The sequence below is a fragment of the Atractosteus spatula genome, chromosome 27 (assembly GCF_055471065.1).
Source record: "Atractosteus spatula isolate fAtrSpa1 chromosome 27, fAtrSpa1.hap1, whole genome shotgun sequence".
NCBI lineage: Eukaryota > Metazoa > Chordata > Actinopteri > Semionotiformes > Lepisosteidae > Atractosteus > Atractosteus spatula.
The window spans coordinates 3,878,145-3,889,645 of NC_142732.1; the positions used below are offsets into that span (position 1 = coordinate 3,878,145).

General features: G+C 43.9%; 1 protein-coding gene across 1 annotated transcript; it reads right to left on the minus strand.

Annotated features, from left to right (window-relative positions):
* Nucleotides 1-75: 75 nt before the first annotated feature.
* Nucleotides 76-11,260, minus strand: LOC148814196 (sodium- and chloride-dependent GABA transporter ine). Its single transcript, XM_088906574.1, has 13 exons — nucleotides 10,859-11,260; nucleotides 9,459-9,593; nucleotides 8,390-8,597; nucleotides 7,571-7,703; nucleotides 7,196-7,330; nucleotides 6,320-6,423; nucleotides 6,035-6,159; nucleotides 4,470-4,582; nucleotides 3,767-3,907; nucleotides 2,873-2,972; nucleotides 2,250-2,350; nucleotides 1,283-1,450; nucleotides 76-429 (listed from the first exon to the last, which is right to left on the minus strand). The coding sequence occupies exons 1-13, from the start codon at nucleotides 11,019-11,021 to the stop codon at nucleotides 313-315; spliced, it is 1,743 nt and encodes a 580-aa protein (XP_088762700.1). The 5' UTR covers nucleotides 11,022-11,260; the 3' UTR covers nucleotides 76-312.
* Nucleotides 11,261-11,501: the final 241 nt, after the last annotated feature.

Genomic DNA, 11,501 nt, shown 5'->3' on the forward strand with positions numbered 1-11,501 from the left:
GCTCTCCTGGAACACAGAAGTGGAATTATTCAGACCCAGACCCAGGCTGTGACAAGATGGGCAGTGTCACTTCGCTAACATCTTGCTTTTTTGGTGGGGTGAACCTGTTGATCCCAAGCCCAGACGCTTTTTTGTCATTGCAGATATGTTTTGCCCCCAAATCATTATATATACTGAGAGAGACATCCATCCTCAGAATATTTGAGAAAACCACATGTTTGAGGCAAGGCATTTTTTACTAGTTACAGCAAGTCCATACTCTCCGCAGTGCAAGGCTCAGACTCTGGTCTGCATGGAAGACTTGCCTGCTGCTCAGAAGGGAGCAGAGACGATCGCAATGTCTGGGCGCAGCCCCCCTTGGCTGTCTCCATAACGGGGTCTCTTTGAAAGGTTATCGAGGCCGTAGGGGGTAAGGGATTGCCGTAACCTCTGCGAGACAAAACAGAGAAGGGGGCGCATTCAGACCAGAGATAACCAGTCACTGGGAAATACCATCAATATCTCCAATCTTATTAGAACGCTCTTTACGTTTTCTTTGTACTATTTTCTGCAACATTCTTTTGATAAATACAATTCTCTTAACTTCCCCGCACTCCTGCATGACAGGATCAGGGATACACGCGACGGAGAAAGAGACTTGATGTGGAGAGAACCTGCAAAGGTTTAACACTCCTTTTAGGAGTGCGTGCTGTGAGGGGCTTTTCTTGCCACTGCTAAGGAAGAAAGGTAAAAGATGAGCAAAGGTGAGCAATGAAAAGTAGGGAACACAATTTCACAAAGGTGGATATTGAAAAACTAAATCGGCAAAGATTCGCATTGGAAGTACAGTACGTTGATGGGTGTTTCATGGTCATCAGTTCAGGATGTGAACAAATATAATGCAGCAGCGCCACCCTGTGGACATAACTGGATATACATCCCTAAGACTCTGAGAGGACGCGGTTCGGTGCAAGTTTCTTGCATTTCTGAAAAAAAGAGGTCTCTGAAGTGTGCTGCTGGTAATTCATATAGCGTGTGTGTAATATTGCATGCTTTTAATTAGTTAAAAGCATAATCAATTTAAAGGCATTTGGTCCTGTAGAATGCTGAACATACTTGTTCCTTGCCATCTGCTTCGATAAATATTTTAAAAGGAAGTACGCTCAATAGATGCTGCACGTTCTTCTTGAGATCGGAGGATTCTTTCCGGCAATGAGTCCTCCCGGGCTGAGCTGAGACAAGCTTGTGGCGTTAGAAAGGGCTCGATCTGAAACGCGTGCGTGTCACAAAGGAGCCGTGGTACCTGTGCGAAGGAGCCTGGGAGAATCCAGAGAGTGTGCAGCGCTCCCAGCGGGATCCAGATTATGGAAGCCATGGCGATAACCCAGCCAAGCCCCTGGGCCCAGGCAGGGTAGACGTAGTCCGTGTAGCGGGCGGGTTTGAACTGAATGACCGCAAACACCAGGATGACCTGGGATGACGAACAGGGGAAAACCACTCTTGTTTGTCATCCATCCATCTGTTTTCTTACCACTTCATCCAATTCAGGGTGGCCGGGGAGCCAGAGTCTATCCCGGCAAGCAGTGGGCGCAAGGTGGGGTACAGCCTGGACGGGACGCTAGTCCATCGCAGGGCACACACAGACGCAAACACACCAATTTCCAATTTTCCCAGAAGCTGATGAGCCAACCAGTATGTTTATGGACTACTGGAGGGAATCTAGGGAGAACATACAACCTCCCCACAGATAGCACCCCAGGGCTGTGACAAAGCCACCACGCCGCCCTGTAGTTTTTTGCAATTAACCTAAATGTTCTGCACTAATAAAATACAGATTTGGATGTTGAAACGTGCCCGGCATATTTTTTTTCTCTGTTTCCCGTTTTATAAAAGGTGAAAAAGTGGTTATTGAGTATTAAAAAACTCAGAGGGAGGGCATAGTGTTATATCAAACTGTAACATCTGGTCAAGGAATCTCACATCTCCCTGTGCTGCTGATGAATGCTAGCACAGAGTTTGACCTACAACTTAAACAAACCAGGTTTTTTTTTTTAAAAAAAGACATCCCTGCAAATTAGATCAGAAATCGGCAATCCACTAACAAGGTCTGATGTAGGGTATCTCAGCCAGCACGCTCTTTAAGGGGTCTTGCAGGGATATGAATTAAACAGCTCCGCGTGTTCACACAGGGGACTTAGGGTACACCCAAGATTGCTGGGAAAATAGGGTACATGGCTGAAATTTTATCACTTTCCATTTTCCTGACATACCGTGACCAGCAAAGGGGATACAACCGTCCAACAGCCAGTGAAAAACCAGTTTGGTTTGTGTCCAGTCATCTCCTCTACATTCCTGGAAAGACGTCTCACTCCTTTTTGAGTGTAAAAAAAACAAGAAAAAAACAATGCAATGAATAAAAAAGATATGCAACGCTGTTCTATCAGTTAAAATTCAGTTAAAACTATGAATACAGTTAAGCACTGTATTGTATAGACCCTGTCCATTGATGCAAATATCACAAATAGAATTTGAGGACACCTTAAAGAGAGAAAAAAACATTAGCTTCAAATCAAGAGTTTTTATTAAAAGTTAGGAATCATCTATTTATAGATTAAGGTTTTGGAACAATGAAAGGCAAACATTTGTTAAGTTAAATTAAATAGGTTAGAGCTATTATTCTGCCATCAAAAATGTAACCAGTCAATAGTAGATAAAGATAAGATCACTTTATTAGCCATTTCTTGCATTAGGAAGTTGTCAATATTTTTTTTAGATAAGAAAAATAGTCATAGTTTACAAGAGTTAGAAATTGTTGATGTAGGGCGATCCTTAAACTAAAAGCCAAGATTACCGTTGTCATTCATGCAAACACTTTGTGGGCGTGCGTACTTACCATATATCCAGCAAATTGCAACCACTTCAAAAAAGGCAAGAAACATGATAGACACTATGGCAGTGTAGTGGTCCATTAACTGGAAAATATAAATGCCCCCCTGTCAAAAAAAATGTGTTATTGTAAAATTTCATGCCTGGGAATGTGCTGTGTTCTGCATGCAGGTATTTATAATAAAAATAATTTCTCACATTTTAATAGCGCTTTTCTGGACAGTCCACTCAAAGCGCTCTACAGGTAATTGGGAGTCCCCTGTACAGGCAGCCATAATGCACCAGTATGCTCACCACACACCAGCTCTCAGTGGGGAGGAGGCCAGGACTGGTAAAGGCCGGGGGAAATTTGGCCAGGTCTCCTGGGTTAACATCCCGACGCTTTGTGAGAAACACCCTGGGATTTTAATGACCACAGAGAGTCAGGACCTTGGTTTTACATCTCATCCAAAGGACGGCGCCTTTTTACAGTACAGTGTCCCCGTCACTATTCTGGGGCATTAGGTCCCACACAGACCACAGGGTGAGCGCCCCCTACTGGCCCCTCTAACACCTCTTCCAGCAGCAGCCTTAGCTTTCCCAGGAGGTCTCCCATCCAGGTGCTGGCCAGGCTCACACCTGCTTTGCTGCAAAGGGTTGCCAGTTCCAATTTTTATAGGATGGTATGACTGCTAACAATTAATTATTCCTTTGTGCGAGGTAGAAATAATTAATCGTTCAAATTGCAGCCTTTTGGGTTGTAAAGACTGGAGCGATGATGTGGTAAGCTGTGATCAGAGCTTCAGTTCCCCTGCATTTCAAGCACCAACTCAAGGGGAAGTGAAATTCTGACCACAGAGGACCGTGACGCGGTGTGAAAGCTCGCGATCGGCGCGAGTGGGCGTGGCCGGCGAGCTCGCACCTGCATGACGTGGGGAATTCCCAGGAGGAAAGCCGTGGAGCAGACCGCAAGGATGAGGAGCTCTTTCCTTCTGAAGTACTTTAACAAGGGACCCCCCAGGCCATCCATCAGGCTGGTCACCATCACTTCCACCATTGCAAACTACAAAACAACAGACGACAGAGCACTGGCCATCTTTTCAAAATGGCTCCTTTGCATTCCCAAACCACCTTTTATGGATTAATTCTGAGTGGTCGGCTTTAGAGCTACAGCACTGGAAGTAAACTGTTCAACGACTGTCACTGACGCTTCTGTTGGTTAGTAGATTTTTTTGCCATGCACTTGGCCTTCTCTTCATATTTTGCTGCCAAAACCTGTGACCCTGTTTATAAAACAAACACAGTGCTGTATTTGGGAAAGCTAAACCTGCTGGGATAGGGTTTATTTTCATGTTGCTGAATAATGTTCAACCACATCAGAATAATAATCTGATCACCAGAAAAGCACAGACCATAATCATCAACATGACATTGTTGTGTTGCCCCTAAAACAAAGATTGCTAGCCAAACCTAAGACCACACAGTTAGGCTATCCTGGGAAAAGTTAATTGCTGTGCTTTAGATAGTACAAAGGTGAATGCACAGTCTCTGGTTGTTCTGAGTGTGAGACACAGGCACAGTGCACTGCAGCCTGAGCGACAGACAGCACACTGTATAGGAGATACCTGACTGTCCAGCCCCAAGCACAGCAGCATGAAGAAAAACAGAACTGCCCAAAGAGGAGCTACAGGCATTGTTAAGAAGGCTTGTGGGTAAACCACGTAAACGAGGCCTGGACCTGAAAAACATACATAAAGAGGAAAACATGGTTTCATTTAAAAACTGATAGATGATAGATGAGACTCAGTTCTTTCCATATTTCAAGAAATGCAACAACTATGTCACCAGGTCTAACAATGTGCACAAACACGGCATGTTCATTGTACATGACATAGGTCTGATAGTAACGTAGGCCTGTGACAAATAGGAAACAAGGAAATACATTTGATCAACACTGAACACGTAACCACAACACTCAGTGTTGGAACACTAGTATTTCAGGTGGGAGAAAGCTGTTTCTTGGATCTGTGTTGGGCAGTATCAGACACATAGATACTTGCTTTTAATCGGCTGCTCTAGTTAGAATACATGATCTAATAACTGAGTTATCTGTGTAAATTTTTCAGTCAAATACCCTACCATTTTGATTTGTTGATTAGCTTTAGGCGAAAGACCCTGTGAACGTAGTGACATCCTATTTTTCCTTTGCAAACAGCAAGTACCTAGGTACCTAAGACTAAAGTACTTAATTCTTCCCTAAACATAGTCAATCACAGAGATGACTTATAAAACAACATTTGCATAAAGCATTTGATCATTTTTTCTAAATGAACATTATAATAGACTTTTCAAACATGCTTACAGTTTAGTTCTAAAACTACATCACATAGCATAAAACATTTCAACATTACAGCCCAGAAACCAGAATATATCACCTATATTCATCTGTTCTGTAGTGTATAGACTATACATACCCTTAATAATAAAGGTAAATGAAGAAAGCAGGACACCTTAATGTGGGTATTCTTCTAATTTACATAAATGAAACCAATGTCAAATGCTATTATGAAATTCCTTTTTAAGGGTTACTTGTAGAACACAATAGGTAGTAAAACTGGTAATATCTTGTAATGCTGAATTAGCTGAACCTCTATTTCAAGTACACAGGAGAGGGGAATGCCACACGCTGACACTTACAGAGCTCGATCACGCAGGGTTGTGACAGTATGAACATATATTAAGGTGCTGCAGCAGCTGCGTCACTGCCACCTGGTGTTTGGTGGGCAGACACCCAGGGGCTGGGTTGGCTGACCCTGGAAAGGGAAGCTTTTACTTCCGGGGTCAGCCAGTGGCAGAATGAGATATCTCCCCAGTAGCTTCAGAGCACTGCACACCCAGAGGTGCCCAGGAGGACCTTACATAGTGGATAAGGAGCATTCGTGCCAGAATACCCCTGGTCCCAAAATATTCTAACTTATTTCTTGTCGTCGTTTGGGCTAAGACCTCCTTGTACATCGTTAGGTACATTAAAGCTCTGTTCTCCATACACTATTGTTCAATAGCAATAAACCTCCGGTCCCGTTAGTGTTGTTTAAATTTTCTCTGCTTTTCTTCTCAAAGAGCCTGTTTTAAAAAGAAAATGCCAACATGATTTCAGCTCTGCGGCCTGTCCTCTGCCATACAGACTCACCATCCACAGCTATTTTGCTGACTGGTGTGTGTGTTAGGTGAGACATGTAGCCAAACGCAGAGAAAATGACAAAGCCGGCCAGGATACTGGTGGCCGAGTTGGTAATGGAGATGGCCAGCGTGTCTCTAAGGAAGAGAAGAAATAACATGTCTGAAATCCCTCATCGGAGCTGAAGAGCACTCTTACCTGGAAGCTCACCACAGACAAAGGGTGCACCTAGTACAATTACGAAACAAAATTTAGACAAAACAAGACAGAGAGAGTTGGTCCGAGTGATTTTCTCACTTCAAGACACTGTTGTTGAAGTTGTTGTAGCTAGACATGGCCATGAGGGAGCCGAAGGCGATTCCAATGGAATTGAAGATCTGGGCGGCCGCATTGATCCAAACCTGCCGGGAGACATGCAGCCACACTGAGGCACTGCAATTCCTGACACCTAAACTACTGAGCATTACAACATGTTATGAAATATCTGTGATACAATCTTCTACTGACTAAAGACCAATGAAGAGACCTCTTATTAATGACAGACTGTATTCAAGATCATTATTTATGAGCTCATAATAATTCAGCATTTGGAGAAATGGATGAAGGTTTTGCAAAAGTTCTAAGCTTATACAGCTCCGGTTGTGTCTGATAACAGAACTCTCCTTTCCACCCACCCATCAATTTTCTAACCATTTTAACAAACACAGGGTCACGGGGGAGTCGGAGTCTATCCCAGCAAGCAATGGGCACAAGACGGTACATCCTGGACTGGACACCAGTTCTGTGCAGGGCAGACACACACACCAGGGCCAATTTTCCCAGAAGCCAATTAAGCTACCAGTATTTCTTTGGACTGTAGGAGGAACTCCACGTGAACATGAGTAGGACATACAAAGACCACACAGATAGCAGCCCAGGTCCAGAATTGAACCCAGGCATTCAGCCCTGCAAAGCAGCAATACTAACCACTGCACCATCCAACTGTATTTTCATTTCCTTCGTATTACAAGTAGCAAAAAAGGTAGAATTGTCTAATAACTTTGCCCTGCACATGGAAACAGATTTTTCAAAGACTGTATGTGGGCTTTAGTGTATCTATAATGAAAACAAGCATTCAGATGAAAAACAGAAGACTGGATTTGTTCAACACAGTCCAACATTCACTCCTCATACCTCCACTGATGCCAGTTTTTCCCACTCGGGTATAATGAAGAATTTAATCCCCTCCATGGCTCCAGGCAGCTGCACGTTATTGATCAGCAAGGCCAGAAGGATCAAGTATGGGAAAAGAGCTGTAAAATAAACCACCTGCACAGAGTAAAACATGTCTCCCTTGCCTTAAAACAGAGGGCTGCATTCTTTGTATAAGTAGCATCACACACTATCAGATATATTTTCATTGGCTTCAAGCTAGAAAGCACCACAAATGGGACATAAAAACCTTGCAAACAGTCCACATGCATTCTGGTCTAAAGACATTTTTTTTGTCTTTCGGGAAATTACTATCTAATATTAATGAACGTTCACTTTTTTTCAGGCATCACTTACCTTCCCAGTGGATTTGACACCTTTGAAGATACAGAGGTAGATGAGCACCCAGGCCAAAATGAGCAGGCAGAACAACTCCCAGCGTAGCTGGCCGGCCTCCTCAATCCCAGCTGTCTTCTCCAGCACTTTGTAACTGCGAAGATACGCAAGAGCTGAGGTCTGTGTAAACTCAATGCACCTCTTCAAATGTTTGAATGCCCTGGACAGCAACCATAGAATTCAGGAGCACGCCATCAGATTGTTGGGAAAACCATGATGCACTGTTGACATTACTGGTCCTTTGTTGCTGTTGAGAAGCTGCAACCTCGCACTGCTGATCAAAAATCATTGAATCAGGTCAGGTCTTTAAACCTAAGATATACCATAACTAGGTAGAAATATATACATATACATTTAATTTTGCTGTCAAATCAAGAATACATGAAAAATGCACACTTTAACATTTACCATAAAATACATGGGTTTGGTGAAACAAAGTAGTTGTACTTAACATGACCGTGCTTAATTTGTGTGTTAGATGATTTACCTTCTAAAGGTATGTCTCACACCCCCAGGGGACGAACCACTACTCAAAGGGTTCATATTGATGAGGAAATTGTGATCCAGCACGGTCAGGCAACCCTCATAAGCTTCCTAGTCATGCAGTAGCACCTGGACAGCACTACTGGACTGCTGCAAGCAAAGCTACTGCGCACGTCCCCTGGGCTCAGCTACAGCCTAAGTCACACTGCTGTCGTGCTCCTGCGCCTCAGGCCAGTCAGCTGACTCCACAGCTGCTCTGTGTCTGCGTCGTTGTCACGGCGACCCAAGGCCTCTTACTCAAAGAACTGCTGGCTGGCGGTAGTGGAAGAGGAGTTGCTGGTCACGTGGTCTGAGCAGTTGTCGGGGATGTTCCAGGTGTTGTTGCAGTTTGCCCAAGGAAGGAGGCTCTGAAAGGAGCTAAAAAAGTAGTACAGGGCCCAGGTGATAATGACGTTGTAGTAGGTGCACATTATGAAGGAGATAGCCACTGTTGCCATGCCAGCCCCTGAAAAGGAGTTACAGCACAGGTTTGTTGTGTTTAGCCGGGTTCATATAACACAAAGAGATCATCTCGAAATGAGGCTTCAGGAGGAAGCTCTGTATAGTGATTGCCTTCCAACAGCCTAGCTAACACAACACATCACCGCGCTCATCAACAGTGCTGGATATCTGCAGTTTGGCCACATATAAGGGAATATGTTTTCACAACATTTGTACATTGTAAGTGGAAGAGTGCAGTTTGGCTATGTGAGTCATTCAGATACGACTTCACAGTGTTACAAATTCTCAAGACATTCGCGTTGTCTATGTGGTTTTAGAATGCGTTACTTTGGGATGATTTACACATTATCAAAGTGTTGAAATGATACATGATCCTCAGTTGACAAATGAACACTGCGGCAGCATTAAGCTCAGGGTTTTATTTTCCGAGATACTGTAGCTGTCACAATTTTCTGACCGCGATAGGACTCCCATTACAGTATATATTTCAACAACAATCCTGGTATCTGCAAATCTTTATTGCAGGGTGATATAGCTTCTGGCTAAAGTTTGAAGAGTTTGTTTTGAGGCCAGTAAGCAGCTGAGTTGCACAGCAATATTGCTAGTGAGGGACTTTGAAGGTTTCAAGTTTAGGCCATTTTATTTTGATTGGTTTTTGATTTCCTGCACTTAAAATAGAAGTGCATTTGGTTTGGAGCTTGTGGATGATTGTTTTCCTGGTCCTGCCTATTATAAAGATCCCGTCATGCCCAAAAGGGGTGTTGCACTGCAAACCTATTAACAGAAATGGTTATAATTCTATAACAGTAATATTCTGTAACCGTGCAAAACAATAATAATACTTAATACTTCTCAATACGCGTACCTTTGAGCAAAGGGCAGACTTTGGCCATGGCGTGCACAGGCCCCAATCTGTGATACTGGCCCACGGCCAGCTCCATGTACAGCAGAGGGATCCCCAGGACCACTAGCATAACGATGTAAGGCACCAGGAAAGCACCTGCATAGGACAACAGGACACAGAACAGAAAGTGGAGTTTGTTCGCTTCATGGTCCTGTAGTACTTGGCTGGGTAGCAGTGGTAGTCTGGCAGTTAACAGTTGTCGCACAGTTCCTGTACCCTGGGTTTGGCCTGGAGTACCTTCTGTGGGGAGTCTGCACGTTCGTCCTGTTTGCAAGGGGTTTTCCAAGGTGCTCCAGTTTTCTGCCACCTCCCACAGGCTGGCATGCTAGCACTGATGGGCTACTGTAGACTGTCTCTCCACAATTGGATCCTTGGTCCCTCTTATCCAACCACACATGGTAAGAAATGCCATCAACCCAAACATAAGAACATTCACAAATGAGAAGAGGCCATCTGGCCTGTTTGGTGGTTAAATAAGTGAATAAGTGTCTCATTTGAAAGAAACCAGACTATTGGCTTCAACAATAGGAGTGGAACAAGCTACCCAGCCTCCCACAATCCTTTGGGTAAAGTGCACAATGGTCATGTGCTGTGTGACATCCAATAGAAAAATCCCAATAGCTTTCTCTTTACAACTTAATCGATACATTGGGTTGTCTTAACTGAATTAATGGCTAACGTGGCCTCAGCGCTTTTCTTTCATCAGTTTCCTGTTTCTGGCCCCGTGTTAATGGCTGACGTATAACACTGTCCCTAGAGATCAGCCTTCTTGCTTCTTGTGACCTCCCCCGTGCATGAACTATGAACTCAGGCAGGCTAAGATGCTGACCCCAGAGGGCCGAAACAGCGGTCCTCTCTGCAAGCCCAGGTTTTGTGCTAGCAGAATTCTCAATCATCTGTTGGGACACTTATCACATACGTCATATATAAAAAAAGACACTTTTTTACACTTGAATTTACATTTTTCTCAAACCATTCTGTCAGTATTTGCCATTAGAGCAGTTACAAACAGAAGAAGGCCACTTGCCCCCGTACGTAGCCCATTTTTATAATGAGAAGTTAATTACTCCAAGGACCTCATCCAGCCATTCGCTGAAAGGAACGAGGCTGTCAGCTACAACCGCGTGGCTGGGTTGTTTGTTCCATGCTCCCACCCCCCTTTGTGAAAAGACCTGGCTCCTGTTCTCGGTTGTAAATGCACGTCCATGACTTTCTGGGTCTTAGAACATGTCAACAAAGTCATGTTTACCATAAAATACAACAAAACATGTTTTGTTCTTAATAAGAGAAAAGAGAAAAGAACTAGAAACGGGACACGACTGATGCTTGATGGGTCTATTAACCGACAGCCAGCTGCTTACCTCCACCACTCCTGTAGCACAAATAGGGGAATCTCCAGACATTACCGAGACCCACCGCACAGCCTATACCAGCAAGGGTGAACTCTATCTGCCGGCTCCAAGTTGGCCTTTTAATCTGCTCTTCTTTCACTCGGTCCAGACTTTCCTCCATCGTTGCCTGCATTTTCCAACCACTGCATGTGGCCGCCTGGCAGTTAACGCTGAACGCTAGCTCACCCAGAAAGCTACACTAGTATTTAGGAGGTGTGCTGTTGGGTAACGCTATTACCACAGCTGATTGGGTTGAGTCAACAACTGAGTCTCCAGGATGAAAGGAAGGTGATTCTTTATACATTGGTATAAAGAATGACAAAAAAAGCACCTAACACCCAGATGAGCTAGGCTGAATATCCCCTTCTCGTTTGCGCGCTTTCTTCCCTTGCTTATTACGGATCAGCGAGGTGAGGTTACGTTCAAAGTTCAAAGTATTTATTTTTTCCAGGAGATAAAGACAAACTAGGCTAGTTGAAGTAGTAAATATTTTATGGGGGGTTGTGGAAAACTACCTACTCAGTGCTCAATCATTTGTGGGGGTTTTTCTAAAGATGTAGAAACAATTTTAAAAAGACACATTCTTTGTGGGGCGCTATAAAACTGAGGGGCA